Here is a 24,340-nt window from a genome sequence, read left to right on the forward strand (position 1 = left end):
TGTCCTTTATCGCAGTGATTCTCAACCTGTGGTCTAAGTCCATGGACTGTCTTAAGGGGTCTGCAAAAGACTTTGGCAATGTTTACACTAGAGAGATTACAGTGGTGCAGCTGTGCTGCTGTAGGATCTCTTGTGTAGCCGCTCTATGCCGATGGGGGAGAGAGCTCTCCCGTTGACATAATCCACCCCCAACGAGCACACTAGTGCTCATGCTGACATAATTTGTCACTCGGGGTGTGTGTGTGTGTGTGTGTGTGTGTGTAATATTCACACCCCTGAGTGACATAAGTTTTGCTGACAGGGGAGGGATAGCTCAGTGGTTTGAGCGTTGGCCTGGTTGTGAGTTCAATCCTTGAGGGGGCCATTTAGGGATCTGTCCATCCCCCTCACCCCCCCCCCCCCCCCAAAAAAAAGGAATGGTATTTGATCTGGTCCTGCTTTGAGCAGGGGGTTGGACTAGATGACCTCCTGAGGTCCCTTCCATAGAATCATAGAATATCAGGGTTGGAAGGGACCCCAGAAGGTCATCTAGTCCAACCCCCTGCTCAAAGCAGGACCAATTCCCAGTTAAATCATCCCAGCCAGGGCTTTGTCAAGCCTGACCTTAAAAACCTCTAAGGAAGGAGATTCTACCACCTCCCTAGGTAACGCATTCCAGTGTTTCACCACCCTCTTAGTGAAAAAGTTTTTCCTAATATCCAACCTAAACCTCCGCCACTGCAACTTGAGACCATTACTCCTCATTCTGTCATCTGCTACCATTGAGAACAGTCTAGAGCCATCCTCTTTGGAACCCCCTTTCAGGTAGTTGAAAGCAGCTATCAAATCCCCCCTCATTCTTCTCTTCTGCAGGCTAAACAATCCCAGCTCCCTCAGCCTCTCCTCATAACTCATGTGTTCCAGTCCCCTAATCATTTTTGTTGCCCTTCGCTGGACTCTCTCCAATTTATCCAACCCTGATCTTCTGTGATTCTATGACATAAGTGGTAGTGTAGACATAGCCTTAGCCTGAAAACTGACTGAACAGAATTCAGTTATATGCAGTACGCGCCCTCTCTATAACGAACCCCTTGGTTCGTTAATCTAATCTCAGAACTAATCTGAGACCTTCCTTTTCCTCTCTGTCTCATTCAGGCATCTCCCAGCAATGGAACCAACAGCCATTAGGTCTCACAACCACCCTAGGAGATACAATCTGTAAGAGAGATTTACTTTCCCCTCAATGGGATCCAAGCCATTTGTTTGTTATAGCCAGGGGTTCATCATAGCAAAAGAGACCTGCTGCACCTGCGGCGGGGGCTGACAGTTCCTCCAGTCTCGGGACTGGAGGTGGGATCCAGGGACCAGGTCCATTATATCTAAAGGTTTGTTATTATGAAGGATGTTACAGTGAGGGTGCACTGTACACAGACAACAGGTTTCCAAAGGGGTCCACAAATTAAAAAAAAAAAAGGGGGCGAGAACCACTGCTTTACTGTTTGGAATTCCTGGTTGCTGGTTTGAGCTCAACATGGGTCAGGGAGAGGCGACACCAAGGTGCTATGTTACAATCTGCCATTTGCAGATACACACTGGTAGCCAGGGCGTTTCATAACTTTTGCATTAGTTCTTAGAGCTGAAATCCTTTCCATTACTGTAGTAATAAACTTTTCAATTGGAGTCAAACTTACTGGGCTCAGGGGTGGCTTCTGTCTCCTCTGGGTTTGCTCGGCCACGGGGTGGTCCTTGGTGGTTGCGGTGGGGAAGAGCCATCAAACAGCTGTTCCTGTTGATCCTGTCCCACAGCCTGATCTGGGACTGGTTTCAGAAACAGTCATTTCATGCTCCTCACTCGGAGCCTCTTGCTGACTCTCATTTACCAGCCTGGATTCAGGGAACAGCAGGGCACCAGCCTGGCTGACCAGGTTGTCATGCACTATGGTTGGCTCTGTGCTGGGCACAGTTCCCAGCACCAGGTCAAACCCCTCATAAAACGGGCATGTGGTTGGCAAGCTGTCAGGTACTGTTCTAGTCCCTGGTCTGCCCGTACCCGTCTTAAGCAACTTAATCCACTCCCTGCACTAGTCACCAGTCTGGAGAATTTACAGAGCTGCCAGCTTTTTAGCTATTTGCTGGTATGCATGGTCATTCCTGGCACTTCACTAAAGTCCACAGTTTTACTGGCCTCGCACCAGAGATTCACCAAAATCTGGCTGTGCTCCCGTGACCGTGAAGCAGCACGCTTTGCAGAAGGCTTGTTCTGTTCAGTTTCCATTGCAAACACAAAAGGATCTCTGAGGGGTGTTTGCAACTCAGTAATCAGAAGACAAATAGAAGGGTTAATGCTGACTCACTGAGCTGCAGCTGTACATCAGAGGTGGGTAGCTTCTGTTTTCAGCTGAATCAATTGGAGACTGTTGGGATAGATTTCAGAGTAACAGCAGTGTTAGTCTGTATTCGCAAAAAGAAAAGGAGTACTTGTGGCACCTTAGAGACTAACCAATTTATTTGAGCATGAGCTTTCGTGAGCTACAGCTCACTTCATCGAATGCATACTGTGGAAAATACAAAAGATGTTTTTATACACACAGATCAGATTTGTGCTGGAAATGGCCTACCTTGATTATCATACACATTGTAAGGAGAGTGATCACTTTAGATAAGCTATTACCAGCAGGAGAGTGGGGTGGGGGGAGAGAAAACCTTTTGTAGTGGTAAACACCCATTTTTTCATGGTCTCTGTGTATAAAAACATCTTCTGTATTTTCCACAGTATGCATCCGATGAAGTGAGCTGTAGCTCACGAAAGCTTATGCTCAAATTGGTTAGTCTCTAAGGTACCACAAGTCCTCCTTTTCTTGTTGGGATAGAGAGGACTAAGGAAGTTCGCTACTTCTGGCAGACTCCCAGGACACAAGTCTAGTGGTGTTGCACCAACATTGCAAAGCAACAGGGCTTGACCTTGGGTCCCAGCTTGACTCTGGCTCAGACCCTCTACTCCCGCAGGGTCGCAGGTCCAAGCTGAGGGTTAGCATGGTTCATCTGTAGATGTAAGGGGGGTTAGGCTTGAGCCTGAGTCTGAGCCCGAGTGCTTATTGCATTGTAGACATACCTTCAGGGAACAAATATTTAACAATGGGCTCTTCAGTCTAGCAGAGAAATGTCTAATATGATCCAATGGCTGGAAGCTAGACAAATATAGACTAGAAATAAGGCATACATTTAAAACAGCGTAATTAACCATTGGAACAATTTACGAAGGGCCATGGTGAATTCTCCATCACTAACAATTTTTAAATCAAGATTGGGGGTTTTTCTAACTGATCTGCTCTAAGAATTATTTTGGGGGAATTCTGTGGCCTGTGTTAGACAGGCAGTCAGAGCAGATAATCAGTGTCCCTTCTGGCCTTAGAATCTATGAAAGTGGTTGAAAGACTGTACTCAGAGTAGCTATCAATTGTTTGCTGTCAAACTGGGAGGGTGTATCTAGTACCAGATTCAGGACTGACCCCTCTGGGACCCCACTAGTCAGTATTTTTAATGACTTGGATCATGACTTGCACATTTGCGGGTGACACCAAGCGGGGAGGTGTTGCAAGCGCTTTGGAGAACAGTATTAGAATTCAAAATGACCTTGACAAATTGGAGAATTGATCTGAATTCAACAAGAATCAGGCAGCCCCTGGGCCAGCCGCATTGGCTGCTGCTGTGGGAGGGGGCTCAGAGGTAGGGAAGGGGGTTGGGGTGTGGGCTGCGGTTCCCAGCCAATGGGAGCTGCAGAGCTGGAGCTCTTGGTGGGGGCAGCGCATGGAGCCCCCCATGGCCTGCCTTTTCCCGAGGAGCTGCAGGGACACGAGGAGCCGGGTAGGAAGCCTGCCAGCCCTGCCAAGCCTCCCCCTTCCAACACCAGCAGGATTCCCAGGCCACACACCACTGCCCGCCTTCCCCCACCCTGCTGTGCCTCATCAGGCATCCCGGGCCATGACCCCCAGCACCTGTGGAGCCCCCAGATGGCCCACCCACCCCCACCCCAGAGCACCCGCAGCCTCCCTGGCCCAAGTTTTAGTCAGGGCCATATAGTACAAGTCATGGACAGGTCACGGGCCGTGAATTTTTGTTTACTGCCCGTGACCTGTCCACGACTGTTACTAAAAATAACCATAACTAAAACATAGCCTTAAATATGAGTCAGCAGTGTGATGCGATTGCAAAAAAGTCTAATATCATTCTGGGGTGTATTAACAGGAGTATCGTATGTAAGACATGGAAGGTAATTGTCTTGCTCTCCTCAGAACTGGTGGGGTCTGACCTGGGGTAATGTGTCCAATTCTGGGTGCCCCACTTTTGGAAAGATGTGGACAAATTGGAGACAGTCAAAAAATGATGAAAGGTTAAGAAAACCTGACCTATGACAAAAGGTTAAAGAAAAACTGGGCATGTTTAATTTTGAGAAATAAGACGGGGGGGGGGCGACTTGATAACTGTCTTCAAATCTGGTAAGGGCTGTTATAAAGAGGACTGTGATCAGTTGTTCTCTGAGTCCACTAAACGTAGGTCAAGAAGTAAGGGAGATTTAGGTTAATCTGCAGTAAGGGAGATTTAGGTTAGATATTAGGAAAATTGTTGTAATTATCAATAGGTTTCGAAGGATTAGATTATTGGTAAATGTCAATAAACGTCCATCCCCCCCGTACGCACGCAAAAGGTGGAAAGAAATACTTCCATCAGTAATGGAAGTTTACAGGTAGGCAGTAAGAAAAACGGTGCCTGAGAGAGTTTTAGGGTTTGATTTAAGGGTATGTACGTGGTGTATTTCAAAGCGATGCTGACAGTTTGTGTTTGAATGGTTAGCAGGTTTTAAGGTTTTGAATCTCAATGTCTGTCATTTAAATAATTGTCTGACTCCCTCCCCCGCCCCCCCTAATTTAGTGCAACTGTGAACATTTACTTAAAAATAGCAAATAATCTTAAAACCCATAATTTTGTGCAACTGCAAAAATTACATTGATAAAAATCTTTTAAAAATGCCTAAAATAAACACTGATATCCTGCTGGGCCTAACAAAAAGGGTAGTTACATTCTGGTATAGGCTTGCAGGGGAGAATCCTCATCATTGGATGTTTTTAAGAACAGGCTAAGCAAACACCGATCAGAGATGGTCTGGAGTTACTTGGTCCTGCATCAGCCCAGGAAGCTGGACTAGATGATCTCTCCAGGTCCCTTCCAGCCCTACATTTGTATGATTCTGTGATAAGTATAATAGAAGCTGGTTGTTAAATACAGGGTTTTTTTGCATTTTAAATGACTACTTAGTGGTTTAAGTTAACTACACCGTAATCACTTTTTCCCTTCAGTTTGTGGGTTTTCTGGAATCAGTATATATGTGAATATAAACCTTGATTTCCTTTCTTCTACTCACACTGTCTGCTTTTGGCTGCAGTTTTTTCTATGGTATAGGCTTTAGGTACTTCACTAACTCACCCCTACACTTCTTTTAATTTTTCATTTTAGCCACTTTGCTCCATTAAATGTATGCAATTATAAAAGCAAATGGAATATTTGTTATTGCATCGCTGAAGTATTTTGTTTCACAGACTTAAAAGCAGAATTTGGTGCTCCATGCCTTCCCCCTTATTATATATACTATAAACATCAGAGAGAATAGACTGACCTTAATATTTGCCTCCCATATTAAATCACCGCCTTGCAGCAGTTATTTCCCACTGAATAAAAAGTTTAATTTCACGCCCTGATTAGTGCTAGAATGTGCAGGTGGATATTTGTTTTATGCAGATAAACTAATCTGCCTTGGCAAATGATTTGCCAGTCAGCAGAGCTATAATTCCTCATGAGTATTTGGTGCTAAATTATAGTTCTCTTTAGTAAGGTAAATCAAAGCATTCTAACCACAAAGCTTTGGTTAGGCCAGGGTGTTATATATAAGAGTGGGGATAAATTGAGTGACAAGGTCACAACATAGGGTCAAACTGGCATGGGATACAGAAGCGGGTAAGGAAGGTTTCTAGGAAGAATAAAAGGAGTGAGTGTTGTGTAGTGTCTCTGTGTATATCCCAGTGAGACCATGCAGATAATGTAAACCGCTCTTGGGTTGCCTAGTTCAGTAGTTCTCACTGAATAAAACAACTTAACTGTGGTCTGTGGCGGACTTATTAGTGAGCCTCAAAGAGCTGGCTGGTTGCATAGTGCTGACTCCTTGTTTCCAGATGCTATTTCACATTAAAAGAAAATAAAAATACCCTACTCAACTGTCTTATTATTCCTTTTCCATGTAAACAGTTGTCACAGGGATGTTACTTGATTTCAGTAATTGTGAATGGCAAGAGAGGTGTGAGCTGATATTTCTATTAAGATGTGGTCCACATTATCAAAGAGTTTGAAAAGGTGATCAGAAAACACTTCAGGTTGCAAATATCTGTTGGCAGTAGGATGGGTCCCAACAGCAAGCTCTTATTCCAAGATGTTCCCATGTTAGCAGTTTGGTTTATGTCATCATGCTTTTTATTGAAAAAATAACTATTTCTGATCACAGTGGAGCCCATTTATAGTTAACTTGGAAATGATGAAACTTTGGTTACAGTGATGTGAGTGGTGGAGGAATTCCACTTTCTTTTCATCTGACAAGTGGCGTTGTTGACTATATTAATTGGTTCGTTAAAAATGTGTGTGTGTACAGCACATCTGTATTTGCAGTAAAATATCCATTTGGAAGGCCAGCAAAGTGTTCAGCAGCTTGATTTGGTAGTCTTAAAAATTTAATCCCAAATGAGAAGGGGAAAGGGGAGGGGGAAAAAAAAAAAAAAAAGCTGGAACCAGCTATTGCAATTTCCTTATTCACTTGTAATGGCTGCCATAATCTATGCCTGTGTGTGATGGTGGAATTTTACGTGTAAGGTGTATGTGGATAGCTGTATTCAACCAGTCTGGCTGCAACCCTCCTAGTATTTCCCCAACCCGACCTTTTTCTCTACAATAGTTTTTTCAGAGACTGCTCAGCCAGGTCACTTATTTATACAGAATTTTAGGTGCTCATACAGACTTGCTGAATGTAGTATTTGTGTGTCTAGGGAAACAGAAGAGTTAAAGGAAAACTATAGAGTTTCTAAGTGCTTCATCTAAATATTAAGTGTTTAAAATATAATTAATAACAGTCAAACATGAAGTCGTTATCTTGACAGCCTCCTGTGGCAGATTAGGACTGAGAAAATTCTGGACCCCATAGAAACCACTGAAAATCAGACCTTTTCAGAGTTCGTGTTAAGATATGTTCTGTATCTTAAACAACAGTACTTTATAGTGCGTCTTTGAGGCTCTCAAAGCACTTTACAGGAGTGGGTATATATTATCTGTGATTTGCAGAAGGGGAAACTGGGTCTCAGAAAGGTGAAGTAATTTTCTTAAAGTCACAAAGTAAATTGATAATGGAGAAGAGTGGAGAATCCAGATCTCCTAACATCCAGTCGTCTGCTTCTAACCATGTTTGGGTTAATTTTACAATTCGCTAACAACCTGTTAAGGTAACACATTTTATCCTTAAATTAATTTTTAAAATGGTTTGAAACTGTCTGTTTCGAATGGGATCTGAATATTCTTAGTCCTAATCTGCCTCATGAAACTTGTCATTCTTCTAGGAAGTAGTGTTACATCATTAAAATATCACCGCCTCCCCCTCCACACACACTGAGACACATCAGTCCCATTCACTAAATGGGGATACTGAAACAATGACAGTACTTCTAAAACATGTATTACAAATTCCTTTATTCTTTCTTCCACAAGACCCACAGATCTGAGAGCCCACTGGTTAACAATCTCTCAGTCACTGATACAGGGGGATGTGGCCAGCTACACTGAAGAGCTTGCCAGTTTTTTGTTCTGCTGCCATAGCTTCAGGATGGTCTACCAGACTGCCTGCTGCAGAGCAAAGAACCATCATTTAAAAAAAGATTGGCTATAAATTTGCTTTCTGTAACTGTTTCTGGTCTTCCCTCTCATTGCAAATTTAAGGGTCTAGTTTCTCTTTACCCCTGAGACACTAGATATGCCCCCTATCACCACTCACTCCTGTGAGTGCAGCAGGGAGAAAGGCAAGAAGAAGGGGAAAGCAGGTATGTGTGTTCATGGAATCACTCTACTTGTGGAGATCCTGGATGCGGATCTCTGCAAATTTGTGGCAGGTGCAGGCAAAGGAATCCATTATCTGCATCTGTTTCACAGCTTTCTGATGCTGATTCTCCAGAGAGGGACAGGTCTAAGAGAATGAAGCACAAATCCAGTTCTTGCAGGCCCAGGAGTCCTTAGCGTTCTCTTAGGAGGAGGGATAACTTTTTTAGATTTGGAACAGGAACCGCAGGAGGAGGAAAAGCAGGAAAAACGTTTCCAGTTAGACTTCTTCGAATCCAGGGCAGTTTCCAGTTTAGCTCTACCCCTTGAGAAAAGTCTGTGAAAGATGAAGAAGAGGAACTAGCTCAGAAAAGCAGTGACAAAACTCAAAAGTATTCTCTCAGGATCCAGAACCAAACCTTCTGGCCCTGATAGATGTGATTGAGGAAGAATAGGGATCGCCCGAGAAACCTGCGAGACTAAGCAAGGTGGCTAAGAACTGTCAGTTTTACAATGTTTAAATCAGATTTTGTTTCTGTTTCTAAGATTCGTGCCACCCTGACATACCTACTCAAGGAAACTGCAACACCTGCTGATTGAGAATTAGGATCTAAGGACCCCAAAAACAGGCGTTTGGGCACCACACTCAGGAGAAACACGAAGGCTGCCTTTGTATCCCAGGGAATATAAATCCTATATAGAATTCAAGTAATCCTTTTGAGGCTTCCAAACCATCAAGCTTAGCAGATGAGAGAATCCCAGCTATTTTGGAGAAAGTGATCTAGAACCGGAGTTGGCCAATCCAAGAATGATACATCCACAAGACCATCTGGTCCTTCCTACCAAAACTCATGATTCTCAGTCAAAGCAAACTGGGATGGAGTAGCACATAGTGCATGGTCTATTTCAGTTTGTGGATATTAAGCCTCAGATCATCTCTGGCAAGTGGGTTCTGGAATTTGTCCTAAGAGGTTATGCATTGGATATAGTTAACTCCCCTCCTCCCATTCCCAGGAACCCTCAAGAGTGGGGAAATGCAGCCAGCAAACCTTCATTTCCTGCAGATTAGAGCAACAGAATGAGTTGCAGCCCAGAAAATGGACCAACCTTGTACTCCATTCTGTGCCTGGTCAAGAAGAAATCAGGGATCAGCAGGGCAGTGCTTGACCTGAAACACCTCAATAGGTTCTTGAAAAAGTCCAGATTCAAAATGGAAATGTTAGTCCATAACAGTGACAGTCTGTTTAGATGAAATCAATAGATTTGGAAAGATGCAAACCTCCACATCCCCATTCATCTGTCTCACTGCAAACGTATCCATTTTTCACCGTTGGAGTCCAACACTTCCAATATAGTTCATTACCACCTGGCCACACCACAGCACCCGAGGTATTTATGAAGGTATTAGTTGTCTTGGTAGCTGCTCTTATGTTGGAAGAGATTTACCTCTGTCCATTCCTTAATGACCTGTTGATAAGAGCTCCATCCAGAGACAAGTGGTACAAAGCGCTGAAGGTAGTCCAAGCAGTAATGGGCTTAATCTGCAGCAAGGAAGATTTAAATTAGATATCAGGAAAAACTTTCCAACTGTAAGGGCAGTTAAGCTCTAGATTAGTCTTGCAAGAGAGGTTGTGGAATCCCCATCATTGGAAGTTGGACCAAGAGTGGTCCTGCCTCAGCACAGAGGGCTGGACTAGAGGACCTCTCAAGGTTCTTCCAGCCCTATGTTTCTATGATTCTGTAAAATAATCCTTTCTCTGAGTTACAAGATCCACAGATCCAACTCTCTCGTTTGGAGTATTTCTTTGGCCACTACAATAAGATGACCTGTTTGGGTCATTCAAATGGGGTCGTAATGTTATGCTTTACAGTAGGAGTTCACCTTATTACTGTAGTATATATAAACTCATTAAATCCCAGTCCACAGGGCTTATCGTTCTGTGCTATGGAAGTGGTCTCAGCTGGAGGGCTCTTCAGTGCACTTGGGCATGCCCTTTCCGATCAGTGACGGATCGGTCTAATTCTGCCATGCAGACTGAGAGTCTGTTGGTTAAGGGATATGTGGACCTTGAAATTCTGAGGAAATTTTCAGAAAGTCAGTTTTCCTGTTCACCAGATGAGATGGTACAACAAATTACTGCACAGAAATACTTAAGATACTATTTAAAAGGAATTAAAAGTATAACCAACCCAGCATTTGTTCTGTAGTGTCATGAAGGAGATGTGGGTTCAATTTCCAGCCTTCTTGATTTGAATTGCATGGAGTGAAGATGCTATAGAGGCTGCTGTCTCCTCTTTCTATTACATGCTTTTAAAATATTATTTAATCAAACCCAGTAACTCATTCTGCGGTGTTAAATAATTAGCACATATAGATTCCATGCTGATACAAGGACGTTCTTTTTTTTCAATGCACTTCCCCTGCTTCTCATGTGATAAGATATACAGGTGTGGCAACAATCAGATTTTGTCTTTCATGTACCATTCATGTACCATTTCATTTTATAATGATCCCACTGTGGTATAGTTATCCTTTTTTTTTTTAATCGAAGTGGAGGTGCAGATATTTAAGAACCCTTCTTGCACAAGGATCACTGTACCTGCTGGGTACTTAATTAGCACTTGTTTATGACACGGTGTCTGATTTGATTTTTAAAACAAATTGCACTGTGAAGTGGTGGATATTTAAACTGTGTCGTAACCACAGCTCCAGCTGTGACTCAAATATTGTAAGCCTTCGGGGGTTGTGGTAGGCTTAGAAAATAGGAACTCGCGCCCATAGTTTAATGTCCTCTAAAAACCAGCCTTTTGGAGGGTAAAGAAGCGGCTTCCATAGGATTTTAAAGTCTTGACTCATTCTGAGAAGTCAGCCATTCCAGACCTCACAAGGGACTGTTAAATCTATTAGGTTAAACCTGGAAAAGAGGACGAGGTAACTAAAGAAGAATACAGTCAGCTAATGCTTGTAGGGAAAAGACAAGGGCAGCAAAAAACAAAATGAGTTATTCTGGTCCATTGGGTTATGGCGAATAACAAGAGTTTTAATATAGCTGGGGGTTGGGGCAGGAAGAAGTGCTAGAGAGAACGAGGGCCTACTAATAAATACAAGTGGAGATTAAATTTGACTCAGAAAAAGGCTGAGATAGTGTGAACTCCTTTTAAAAATCAGTCTTTGGTGATAATGATAAGCCGCTTTCAAAGCAAGGAAGGCGTTACAGGTAAGGTACTGATACAGGGCAGATAACAGGTTTGTGACACTGCCATTAATGGAGTTAGCAGTTACTGTGCCACCGGCAGCTGTTTTTTAAAGTACTGTAAGATTAGAGGAAAAGAAAAAGTAGCACCAGTCATCAAAGGAAGAGAGAGAAATTATTTTGGCAGGTACCACCCCGGTAAGACTATCTTCTGTCACATGTACAATAATGGAGCAAATATTAAGATAACTCATTTAGTGGAGAATAATGAAACCATGAGAAATAAGTAGTATATATTTGTAAAAAAAAAAAATAGATCTTGCCAAGCGAATTGATTGCTTTTCTGATAGAATTGCAACGTTATTGAAAAATAATACATCTGAAAGGTTTGAGTGATGATTGGTTTAAAAGGTGATTTTAGTGAGTGGTGCAGCTGTGTCTTGTAGACAAGGCCTCAGCCCATACTTAAGCAACTAAATAAGCTGCTTTTTTCCAGAAGTGCTAACCGCACAGCTCCCACTTGAGTCATTTGGAGCTGTAGTTCTATTATCGCTCATAGGTCTTTCAGAATTGCTGTTTTCCAGGCCTCTCTACTTAAACTGCTCATTTATGCTGAAAATGCTAAGTTTGGGGCCTCATTCTCATCTGTATTGTGACAACTCAAACACAAAATAGATAAACAAATAGCCCATCCTTTATTTTAGCACCCAACACCCCCTCCCAAATATATTAAATTTCCACAAGTCAGAGCTGAAATGCTTTGACCTAACTATACTCTTCCACCAGAGTTTGGACTTCGAAGTTAACAGGACTTGAGTGTAGACAAGCCCTTAGGAACACGAGTTGCACCAGTTTAGTTGAAGTGGTACAGAGCCCCTAGTGTGGATGCAGTTATACCACTATAAAGGTGTCTTTTACTGGCATAGCTTATTCCCATATAAGGTAGAGGAATAAGCCATATTGGTATGAGGCACCTTGATAAAACTATCCACAATAGGAGTTTTACCAGTATAACTACTCTGGTAGAAGATCACACCCTGCCAAATGAGTTACACTCTTACAAAAGCTGTGTACGCTAGGCCTAAGTCACTTAGATGCTCTTCTGCCAAATATGGGCTAGGAACTGAAGTTTAGGTTCCTATTTTTGTAAATTTAGCCTGTGTCCATAAAAAAGTTTACAGTAACTTTGTTAATCCTCTGGAAGTCTAAATAACTTTCTATTAACACCTGACGTGACTTTGTCACCTCAAAATAAAGATTTTATGCTACTAAGAGATGTTAACAAAAATAAAATTTTAGCTTGGTGCTGCAGACACTTGTGTGCATGCGTAGTTAAGCATGAGTAGTCCCACTGAACTCAGTAAGACTGCTCATGTAAATAAAGTTAAATGCCTGAGTAAGGGCTTGTCTTCATGTACAGTGGCACAGCTGCAGCGCTTTGGAGAAGATTCTCCTGTGTCTCCGGGAGAGCTTCTCCTGTCGGTGTAGTTAATTCGCCTCCGTGAGAGGCGGTACCTGTGTGACTGGGAGAAGCTGTCCCGCTGACATTGTGCTGTCTACAAGGCGCGTGGTTAGGTCAGTGGATTTTTTACACGCCTGAGCAATGTCGTTATACCGCTGTAGGTATGTAGTGTAGACCCAACCAGGCCTCCGTGTTTGCAGGATTAGGCCTTTAATTTTCAGGGTTTTATTTTTTTTTTTGCTTATAAGTTTTATAAAATTCCAATAAGACACTCTACCAGTAGCAGCATTTTGAGAACAGCATTTTTAATTTAGTTCATTTATATATTTTAATCAAAAGTTTCAATAGTGTGAATTTTCAAATTAGTTTTTACAAAGAGAGTCTTAGCCCGAGGTTTTTTTTAATCCAAGTAGTTTAAATAATAAATTTATATTGGTTATTTCAATTGTCCCATCCTGATGTGCTTTATAAACATGAAGCAGCATGCCACTCCTAAGTGGTAGATTAGTATTATCCCCCTTCTACAGATGAGGTGACTGAAGTATAGAGAGAAGTGAAGCCATTTGCCCACGTTCTCACTGGTAGTGGTAAATCTGGACTGGTATCCAGGCCTGACTCCCAGCACTGTGCCTTAGGGCTTGTCTGCACTTACATTCTATAGCGCTCTAACTTGCTGGCTCAGGGGTTTGAAAAATCATCCTGCTGAGCGCAGCAAGTCTGAGCGCCTTGAAATGCTAGTGTAGACCGGTTCCGAGCGCTCTGAGCTAATTCCCTCGCAGAGGTGGATTATCCGGAGCGCTGGGAGACCTCTCTCCCAGCGCTCGTGCGCGACCACACTCGCACTTCAAATCGCTGCCGCGGGAGCTTTCCCACGACAGCACTTTGAAGTTTCCAGTGTATCATAGAATATCAGGGTTGGAAGGGACCTCAGGAGGTCATCTAGTCCAACCCCCTGCTCAAAACAGGACCAATCCCCAATTTTTGCCCCAGATCCCTAAATGGCCCCCTCAAGGATTGAACTCTTAACCCTGGGTTTAGCAGGTCAATGCTCAAACCATTGAGCTATGCCTCCCTCCCCCCCGTCCCCCCGATGTAGCCATGCCTTTAGTCATAAGATCATTATTTTGGTTTAATTATGAGATTTTTTTGATTCTTTAAAGGAAAAAGTGACTACAGTACTTATATAAAACAAAATGTGGTCCTGTACAGCAGTGGTTCAACCAGGGGTCTGGGTCCCCCGGGGGGCCGCGAGCAGGTGTCAGGGAGTCCGTCAAGCAGGGCCAGCATCAGACTCACTGGGGCACAGGGCAGAAAGCTGAGGTCCCACTGCATGGGGCTGAAGCCTGAGGCCCTGAGCCCCACCACCTGGGGCTGAAGCTGACTCCTGAGTAGCTTAGCTGCATGGGGCTCCCTGTGGCATGGGGCCCCAGGCAGTTGCCTTATTTGCTACCCCCCTAACACCGGCCCTGGCTTTTATATGCAAAAAAATCAGTTGTTGTGACACAGGTGGGCCGTGGAGGTTTTATAGCATGCAGGGGGGGCCTCAGAAAGAAAAAGCTTGAGAACCCCTGCTGTACAGTGCTTTCGTCTTGATACTTAGTACTTACATTGAATAGGTCAATAGCTACGTGTATAGAAACATCAGCTAAATGTAACAGCCCTGTGAGATGGGTTAAATCGGTATTATCTTTGTTTTACAGAGATGAGCAAACCACCTGCCAAGCTGGTGGCAGAGCTAGAGTTAGGACTCAGGAGCACCCTGCTCCAAGCCATGCACTCAGTCCATTAAAGCAGGGAGTTCTCAAGCAGGGGTATGCGTACCCCTGGGAGTACGCAGAGGTCTTCCTGGGGGGACATCAACTCATCTGGATATTTGCCTACTTTTACAACCGGCTACATAAAAAGCACTAGCGAAGTCAATACAACTAAAATTCAGACAGACAATGATTTGTTTATACTGCTCTATATACTATACATTGAAATGTAAGTACAATATTTATATTCCAATTGATTTGGGTAAAAACGAGAAAGTCAGCAATTTGTCAGTAATCGTGTGCTGTGACACTTTTGTATTTTTATGTCTGATTTTGTAAGCAAGTTGTTTTTAAGTAAGGAGAAACTTGGCGTGCGTAAGACAAATCACACTCCTGAAAGGGGTACAATTGTCTGGAAAGGATAAGAGACGCTGCACTAAATCATGTTGTGTTTCTGCTATCCAATTAGTGCATTAAATATTGCTAATGCAGAGACTCAGCTGCCACGTTTGCCAGCGATCTATGCTTGGCAATAGCTCACCAGCACAGTTTCGGTTATTAAAACTTGTGCTTGACAGGGATTGTTGGCCAGGACACTGGGGTTAGTCTCTCTACTGCTTTTGAAAGGTGTTTAATTTCCACCAGAGGTGAGCAAAAGGAACTTAGTATTAATAAATCTCTTTTGAACGGCTAATGTTCAGGCTTCTGTTCAGCGGTAGAACTGGAGCTGAGTATGTCCTACTCCCTAGGGTCTGAAACAAAAACAGGGATAACCACCTCCTCCCCATTTCGTTAAAGGTTTATTGGTCCACTGTGACTTCATTTTCTGCTTCACCCATTCTGTGTATATAATATTCTACACTCAAGGCAGAAACAATTTGTGTAAGATACAGTTTTGTCAATTTCTTTACATCTCCCACATTGGGGGGCACTGTTGAGTCCATTAGATTGTAACGGTTCCTTTGGGTTGCAAAATAATGTGATGGCAGACTGTTTATAGCTGGCAAAAATACCAAAAAATTGCCATGTCCACCTGTAGTATATTGGGACCAACCTAATGACTTGTGTTTTCCTAGACTCGACAGGGGAGGAAACAATAGTTGTGTATAAAATGTGGTGGAGAGGGATTGTGGTCGTCTTTAACATATAAATGTAACTTGTTTGGTGCTAATATTTACCGCCGCCGCCGCCAGCCAGGCTGAGGCTGTCTCTACACTGGTGTGTTTGAAATGTCTCACCACTGTGCTATGGCTGGAGCAGCTCCACTAGGGGGGTAGCAATGGTGGAAGCACTAGTGTAGATTAGCTGCTGGCATTTTACCGCTGCCCAGTGGGAAACGTGCCACCAGCTGGTCTATACTGGTGCGCCTGCCGTTAGAGCTGCGGTTGTAGTAATTTGGGGGGATTTTAAGAGGAGTGCCAGTATGCACAAGGCCGTAATGTAAAATAGTGGAAAATGTTGGTTTTCTTTGCTAATGAGGGAAAGTATCAAGCCCTCAGGGAAGCTGAGGCTGGAATAGTGATTTTTAGCAGGAGCTTATCTGGGGACTGAAACTGCATGTGTGGCTAAAAACATTTACGTTGCTTAAGATCATCCAGAAATTAGGTTAGGTTAGCCAGGTCCAAATGTAAAAGGAGGTCTCTCTTATGTTTGTTCTCTCCTAGCCCCGAATACATATGCCCAAAGATGGATTCCAATTTACATCTCCTGGATACCAAGCATGGCTAAAGCAGGTTGGATTGTATTCCTGTTTCTCATCTCTTGTGAGGGATTGTGCCAGACACTTGTGCTTGTCTCCGTAGTAAAGTACATGTAAAGACCTTATTAAGTGACAGTGCTGTGTAAGCTAATATCTTGCATAGTCATATATTTGTGGGTTTTGTATATGTGCATGTTATGCATGCATCACCTTTTCTTCACAAATCTTAGGCATTTATACTTCTTATGAAGGAAAGTTCAAAACAGAATTGCCATAAGGGGGAATGGATTGGAGTCTGAAAAGAAATCTGCAGCAACAGCTCAAATTACAGAATTAAAATGAGTCTTCAAATGTAAGGGTGTATGGTGGTGGTAATAATGTGAAGGCCAGTGGGTTAATACACCTGAGACTCACAACATCTAGAGCCTAATTCAGATTTGATTGGGTGAAACAAGTGTGGACATTTGCTCACATCACATAACAATCCTGTAGTTTGACACAATCTGACACTATTGGGAGTCCCTGCTCAGAAGGCCTAATGCTATATTACTTGAGCTATTATTAAAGGCAAAGCTTTTGATGTCTCGGCAGCTGGGCTCTAGCGGTTGCTGTCAGCCTCTCACTTAGATGAGTGTAAAATTCCCTTCAAAAGAATCTTCTAATTTTAAAATTGTGTGTATAAAGCTAATCCTTGCCCATGTATTTTCATGGGAGAATCCAGTGTCCTTGAGAAGACGGAGTTAAAGTTGCTGTTTTTGTAGGAAGCCAGAATGATTGCGTTGTTATGGCAACGAAAACTGGAAAAATGAAAACAGCACAGATAAGCTGCATCCTGTTGTCGTGGCAACTAGAGTTGTGAAAATGATTGAGGGTGGTGTTGAAAGAATCTGTGGTACTGTGAGCCCAATAGAAACAGACAAAGAGACAAGTCACTTGTGGTGGATGGGAGAAAATAAAAACCAGAATAAACTTAATCTCACATGATCAATTTTATAACAGGTTTGAGTGGGGTTATTAATGGTCTTGGGTCTTTCAAGTCGTGTCTCACTATCTTATGAGTAATAACCGAGCACCTGATCCTTCAAAGTACATTGTACTCTTAACTCCTATTGATTTCAGTGGAGTTAAGATTGCTTGAATGCTTAAGAGGCAGTGGAGATTGGGTCCTATATTATTAATCCAAAGCAGTGGTCTTTAATATAACAAATGCATCTTTGTAAATTTCTAATATTCCGAAAGAGTTCTCTGGGGCTTGAACCCTGACTGTCTGAGAAACCATCTCTTTCTCCATAGTCCTTCACACTAGCGAAGGTCAGCTAGGACACTGACGCTAATGTTTTCTTAATTTAAACATAACTGGGGAGGAGGCAGGTTATTTCAGTAGAGGGACCTCAGCTTTGCAGTTAATGTCTGTCTCCCAGCCCAAATTTGTTGTCCTACAGGGCACAACATCCTTTTTGGTCCGAGGTGGTGGCCTGGGAGAGTGTGGTAGGGAAAGGATTGTCTAGATTGTGTCTGAGGTAGATTTTCATAAGTTTTACCAAGTGCTCAGGTACATATGGAAGGGTGCTTTTTATACATGCAAAATATAAATAAATGTATAAAAATTTACCATGTTCAGAAGTGAGCCTTTTATATGGAGTCTTTCACAGTGGAGCAAATTAAAAAAAAAAAAAAAAGAATCTTTCAAAAAATCAATGTCTGTGGCTGGTATCTTTCTGATTTCACTGTGCCACTGTTGAGTATTAATAAACATCTTCCTCTGTTTTGCTTCTCCTTCTGCTTGATCCTTCAGTGAAATTACAGACCTATTCTTGTGCCCGCCCCCGTCCCCCCTCCCCTCGATGGAAATAGCTGTCACAAATTCAGTGCTATGATTTCACAGTAGGAATTACAGGAGTAAAGTGGCTCGTGCATGTGTGTGTGTGTGGTGGTGTTGGGCGGGGGAGAAGCCTTTTTTTAAACACATAGTTCGGGTAAGTAGCAGAGATGGTAAGAGATTGAAGTGAAATGGATTTAGTTTTAGGTGACTTGTTATAATGGCCTTTTTAAAAATAGGATTTGAGTCAAAAAGCTACTTTAAAAATATGCACAAACCTAAATATTTATTCAAATAGAATGGCGCTATGGTTATGCATCAAGTTTATTCCTCTAAGTGTGCTTTTAACAGGATTCCGCGGTAATGGTTCGTTTCCTCAGTGTAGCCGGGTATTGATCTGCTGCCTTGCTTATACAGAATGAGAAGTATTCCAGTAATACAATGTATTAATGTGGGATAAAAGCAGTTTATATTACAAATGAGATGGAGGAAGATGGAGTTCTGCAAGACTGGACACATACTATAAATATCCATAAAACTGACAATTTTATCTAAAAACCGTGCTGGCAACACTTGCATATTTTCAGCCTACTTGAAGTGGAGTTAATAGTTGATCACTACCTGAGCATGGGTCGCCCACACTAATGCCATTACCCTCTGCCCTTTAATAGCAAGTTTTTATATTTAATGTTGCTGTGGTGTAGCAGAGAGCTGTGTTATATACATATGTGGTCTAGAGGAAGTACAATACAGATGACCAGAAATACATTTTGATTTAAAGAACAGACTTTTAAGTAATCTGTAAAGCTCCATTTTCTGTCTGGGTTCCTATAAGTTCATCCTTTGGTAAAAGACAAACACCTGCAGTTCTTTTGTTCAGCCCTGTTCTTGATTTAATCTTCTTTCTTCAAATGGCAGCATTGTGTTTTCCAACAGTGTGGAACATCCCATCCCCTTAAAGCTGAGCCTTTTGAAAACTAACTAAAATTGGCTTCCACAGGGAAAGGTTTTTTAGGTTTAATGTGTACATAAATAAGATCAATAGAAATATTTTGTTCCCATTCCTGTTTATATATAGAAATCCTATATGTTTTAAATTGAATTGTGAAGTCAGATAAATTAAAGCTGTTAATTAGCTTAAATGTCTTTGATTACATTAACAAGAAAACTAAATATTGTTTAGGTGACTGGTGAGAGCAAGGTAATTCAGAGTTAAAACTGACCCTTGCCCTTCATGTACCATTGTGCCTTAGTATTGTATCACATAAAGAGTTTAATATAATGAGCTCATCTGACCCTCCCTACCACCCACAGTATCCTGGAGTATAATTTTTAGAACCAAGTTATAAACCTGTACAAATATTTTATACTGGAAACTCCGGTGCTTACCTTAGCTAGATTGGCGCCAGGAAAGGCCACTATAATCAGAGAAGGCATTTGAGATACGAATCGGCTATACATCAGTCAAGTCAGCTGGAAAAATGGGTATAAAAATCGTGACCTCAGTGAAATCTGGATCCGTCCTTTTAAGCTGAGCTTTCCTAGAAGAAATGTCCAGAGAGATTGTTTCTGTCCCTGTTTTGTAATACCGTCACTGACATACCTTCCTTACCTTCTGAAAGATATATTCTGTATTTCCAGTGAGTACCTAGAGACTTCAGATAATTTGAATTTAAAAATGCATATACCGGTTTTTTGGGGAGGAAAGTTTAAAATAAGTAGCTCATTAATATGTGGCACTCATAAAGAATTTTGAAAATGTACAGTGCTGTGCACGTATTTAAGTAGTCCTCAAAACACTCCTGTGTGGTAGTTGCATAACATAACAATCTCTCAGCATATGCTCAGTGTGCCCAACTGATTGTATAAAATTATACAAATTGGAAATAGAAAAGACAAATTATCCAGTTCATCTCCCTATCAGTAGAGGTTTGTTCCCTGTAGTACATATTTTTGGAGCTATAGAACTAGGGTAGATAAAAGTCCCAAGTGTGGGGTTCCCCTTAGAGCCTTGATATGTCTTCATAGTAGTTTAGAATCCAATGTGGTTAGGCAGTTGATGTGTCAGGGCTTCTGCTGCTTATTCTAAATGTGATCATTTCACTGTTTTCTTCTTCTTCTTGGCCACTTGCATCTGTCTAGATTAGGTGCTTATCTGGCCCCCAGCACCATGGTATCTGAGCGCCTTACAATCCTGAATATATTTATCCTCAGTACACCCCGTGAAGTAGGGAAGTGCTGTTATCCCCATTTTGCAGAAGGGGGGACCGAGGCACAGAGAGACTTAAGTGACTGCTCAAGACCACAGAGGAAGTCTGACACAGAGCAGGGAATTGCATTTAGTTCTCCTGAGTCCCAGGATGACACCCTAACTGTTAGGCAATCCTTCCTTTCAATTCACTTACTGTCTCTTGTCATGTATTAAGATTTTAAGCTTCTTGAGGCAGGGACTGGTTTTTTGTTTTTAAATTACATGTGTGTGTATAGCACCTAATGCAACAGGTCCCGGAGTGGGGCCGATAGGCGCTACTGCGGTACAAATAACAAAATGGAGAGTAGTTGCACAATACTTGATAACGAATGGCTGGTACTTTACACATTCAGTTACCTGTGTAAATATTAATCAACTTCCAAGGTTAGTATCCTGGGCATCAAGGCATGGAAGAAAGTGTAAAGGTGTTGGGGAGAAGTGGACAAATGGAGGCTGGTGGTGAGGAGGAGGCACAAGGAGGGGAGACAGTAAGATTTGAGAGTGCAAAAATAAGCAAGTTGTGAAGGGTCAGCAGTTAAAAACTGGGACTTAGTCATAATCATGTGTTCACTTTTTGAAAAGTTTAATATTTTTAGCCTACGTAATACAGAATGTTGATCTAGGAACTTCAAATACCTCCATGCTTCAGACCTTCGTGAGAAATCGTCCATAGGCCTGCTTTTCATGAGCTGGAGCACAGAAGCTTTTTATTCATGTAAAAGTCATTTTGAACGTCTAGGTCCAGTCTGAAAGTCTCTACTTCTTCCAGTCTCAGGGGGTAGCCATGTTAGTCTGTATCCACAAAAACAACAAAGAGTCCTGTGGCATCTTAAAGACTAACAGATTTATTTGAGCATAAGCTTTTGTGGGTAAAAAACCCACTTCTTCAGATGCATCACAATGTTTCTTCAGTACCTCTAATGAAGGGTATGGCATCTGCAGTCGTAAGAGCCACAGATGCACTTCATGGTATTTATAAGCTCTGTGGAACAAAAAGCAACAATTCATGGAAACATCAGTATCCACTGGCACAGACAGTAAAGCTTGTAAATTCCAGGAGAGTTATTTACTCAGTTTCCAACAATTAAATTGTAATATTCCTTAAGTAAGGTGTAGTCTCTGCTAGGTGTTTGAAGGAATTTGTAACCATCACTGGAAAATCTTGTGCATGTTTCAGTTAGGACAAGCTAGCTCCTTTGGTTAAGAAACCTCTGCTCACCTTTAATCTCAGAGACTGAGGGCATGTCTACACTAGAAATGTAAGGGGACCTATGTTAGGTCGATTTAAAACCACTGCAAGTAATTACTGTAGTCACTCATGTCCACACTATCCTCCTCCTGTCGGTGGTGCACGTCCTCACCAGGAGCGCTTCCACTGACTTAAGAGGGGCAGTATAGGAGGCTGAGAGACTGGGCTCTCAGCTGCACATGCAGCTTCCTGCCGGGGGCCCGTTTGCTCTCTGGGCTCTTGGCTCCCAGCTGCCAGGGACCCGGAGATGCCCACCAGGAGCCCTGCGCTGGGGAGCTGAGAGCCGTGGGGAGGGATGCAGCTAAGCTCCGGGCAATAGGGAGTAGGGAGCATCCGGGCGGCACCTGGGCTCCCCTCGGGGAGCAGGGAGCTAGGCAGGCAACAGCCCAGCTGGGAGCGGGAAGCCACCCACTTGTCTTGGTGACAACCCAGCTTTCTTGTCAGTTTCATGGCTGGAGCCGTGAAATTGACAAGAATGACAGCCAACAGCCTATGTAAGTAGTGCAGTGTCTACACAGACACTGCATCGCCCTAACTACGCTGACATAAACCCAACACCTCTCATGGAGGTGGAGTTATGATGTTGCTGTAGTAAGGCACTTACATCAGCGGGAGGAAGGCCGTAGAGTGTACACTAACATAATTAGGTTGACCTAAACTGCCTTACATCAGCCTAACTGTAGTGTAGACCAAGCCTGAGAAAGTCTCATAATGACTCTGGGTGGGGAGACACTCTCCTCCGCCCCATCTAAAACTGACATTCTCCTTCTGGATCCCATACAGGTAAAGAAATACTTGTATAATCTAAACATATACAAATCAGTCCATTCAGATTGCTATCAGCTTTGGTTATTAAGAGTATTACCTAATAAACTTGCTATAGCGCTGGAAACTCTTGAAAATGTATGGTAAACTGGGAAGGTATCAGGGCATTAGGCCTCGTCTACACTACACAGTTTTGTCGACAAAACAGTGGAAGTGTCTGCAATGCTCCTCCCGCCGATTTAACTCTCCTGCTACGCAGACATAATAAAACCACCTCGATGACAGCATTGAGCATTTTGTGACAAAGGTAAAGCAACACAGTGTCAGTGTAGACACTGCATTTTCGTATGTCGCCCTAAGTCATCTCCAGGAGGTGTCACACACTGCCTCTCATGACTGCTCTGGTAAGCAGTTTCTACTCTGCTGCCCTGCACTCAGGTAGACAGGCATGTGCCCCTCCCCTTTAAAGCCCTGGGAATTTTTGAAATTCCACTTCCTGTGGAATGGACATGCAGCAGTGCCATGCTCAGATCAAGGAGCTGAGGTAGGCGTACCAGAAGAGAAGGGAGGCCAACTGTCAGTGTGGTGCCAAAAACATGCTGCTTCTACAAGGAGCTGCATGCCATCCTCCACAGCGACTCCACCTCCACTGTTAAGAGCTCCATGGATACGTCATGGCAGCAGTCAGCGGAGTCAACCCTGAGGATGAAGTGATGGACGAGGAGGTCGAGTTCAAGGATAATGTGGGACAGGCTCCTCTGGCAGCATGGTGAGTCAGGACCCCTTTTTTGACTCCAGAGGGGTCTAGCCAGTCCCAGCAGTCTGGTTCTGGTGTGCCTGAAGCAGGAGAGAGGAGTTCCGGTAAGTACTAATTTTTCTTTCATACTGCAGGGTTATATGAGGAAGAGATGTCCTTATTTTGTTACATGGTGCACATGGGAGAAGGGATGGAGATTAACAACACTAGGTTCTGTTTCCATCTGCTTCTCTTTCCCCTGTGCAGCTACACAGTGGGGGCCCTGCAGAAAAGTTTGTTGATGAACACCAGGGTCTCCTGGGAACCGTCCATTGAGATCTCTAGCGAGCTTTTCTGCAGATACTTTGCAGTCCCTCTGCTGAAGGTTCCTTGGTAGAGCTCCTTTGTTTCTTAGAATCATAGAATCACAGAATATCAGGGTTGGAAGTGACCTCAGAAGGTCATCTAGTCCAACCCCCTGCTCAAAACAGGACCAATCCCCAATTAAATCATCCCAGCCAGAGCTTTGTCAAGCCTGACCTTAAAAACTTCTAAGGAAGGAGATTCTACCACCTCCCTAGGTAACGCATTCCAGTGTTTCACCACCCTCCTAGTGAAAAAGATTTTCCTAATATTCAACCTAAACCTCCCCCACTGCAACTTGAGACCATTACTCCTTGTCCTGTCCTCTTCTACCACTGAGAATAGTCTAGAACCATCCTATCTGGAACCACCTCTCAGGTAGTTGAAAGCAGCTATCAAATCCCCCCTCATTCTTCTCTTCTGCAGACTAAACAATCCCAGTTCCCTCAGCCTCTCCTCATAACTCATGTGTTCCAGACTCCTAATCATTTTTGTTGCCCTTCGCTGGACTCTCTCCAATTTATCCACATCCTTCTTGTAGTGTGGGGCCCAAAACTGGACACAGTACTCCAGATGAGGCCTCACCAATGTCGAATAGAGGGGGACGATCACGTCCCTCGATCTGCTCACTGTGCCCCTTCTTATACATCCCAAAATGCCATTGGCCGCCTTGGCAACAAGGGCACACTGCTGACTCATATCCAGCTTCTCGTCCACTGTCACCCCTAGGTCCTTTTCCACAGAACTGCTGCCTAGCCATTCGGTCCCTCGTCTGTAGCTGTGCATTGGGTTCTTCCGTCCTAAGTGCAGGACCCTGCACTTATCCTTATTGAACCTCATCAGATTTCTTTTGGCCCAATCCTCCAATTTGTCTAGGTCCCTCTGTATCCTATCCCTGCCCTCCAGCGTATCTACCACTCCTCCCAGTTTAGTTATCATCCGCAAATT

General features: G+C 43.1%; 1 protein-coding gene across 13 annotated transcripts in view; it reads left to right on the forward strand.

Annotated features, from left to right (window-relative positions):
* The window catches only part of BTRC (beta-transducin repeat containing E3 ubiquitin protein ligase), a 171,308-nt gene that overhangs the window by 15,900 nt on the left and 131,068 nt on the right, over positions 1–24,340 (forward strand). For 5 of the 13 annotated variants that reach the window (XM_084633284.1, XM_084633291.1, XM_084633296.1 and 2 more), the window contains one exon: positions 16,175–16,243. The exons of 7 other annotated variants lie outside the window; for them this stretch is intronic. In XM_084633284.1, the coding sequence (XP_084489410.1) occupies positions 16,175–16,243 (69 nt within the window). Of the gene's footprint in view, positions 1–9,338; positions 9,490–16,174; positions 16,244–24,340 lie in introns of those variants that run through there. One more of the 13 variants, XM_084633293.1, reaches the window with a different exon arrangement.

Source organism: Lepidochelys olivacea, assembly GCF_965140295.1.
Source record: "Lepidochelys olivacea isolate rLepOli2 genome assembly, chromosome: 7".
NCBI lineage: Eukaryota > Metazoa > Chordata > Testudines > Cheloniidae > Lepidochelys > Lepidochelys olivacea.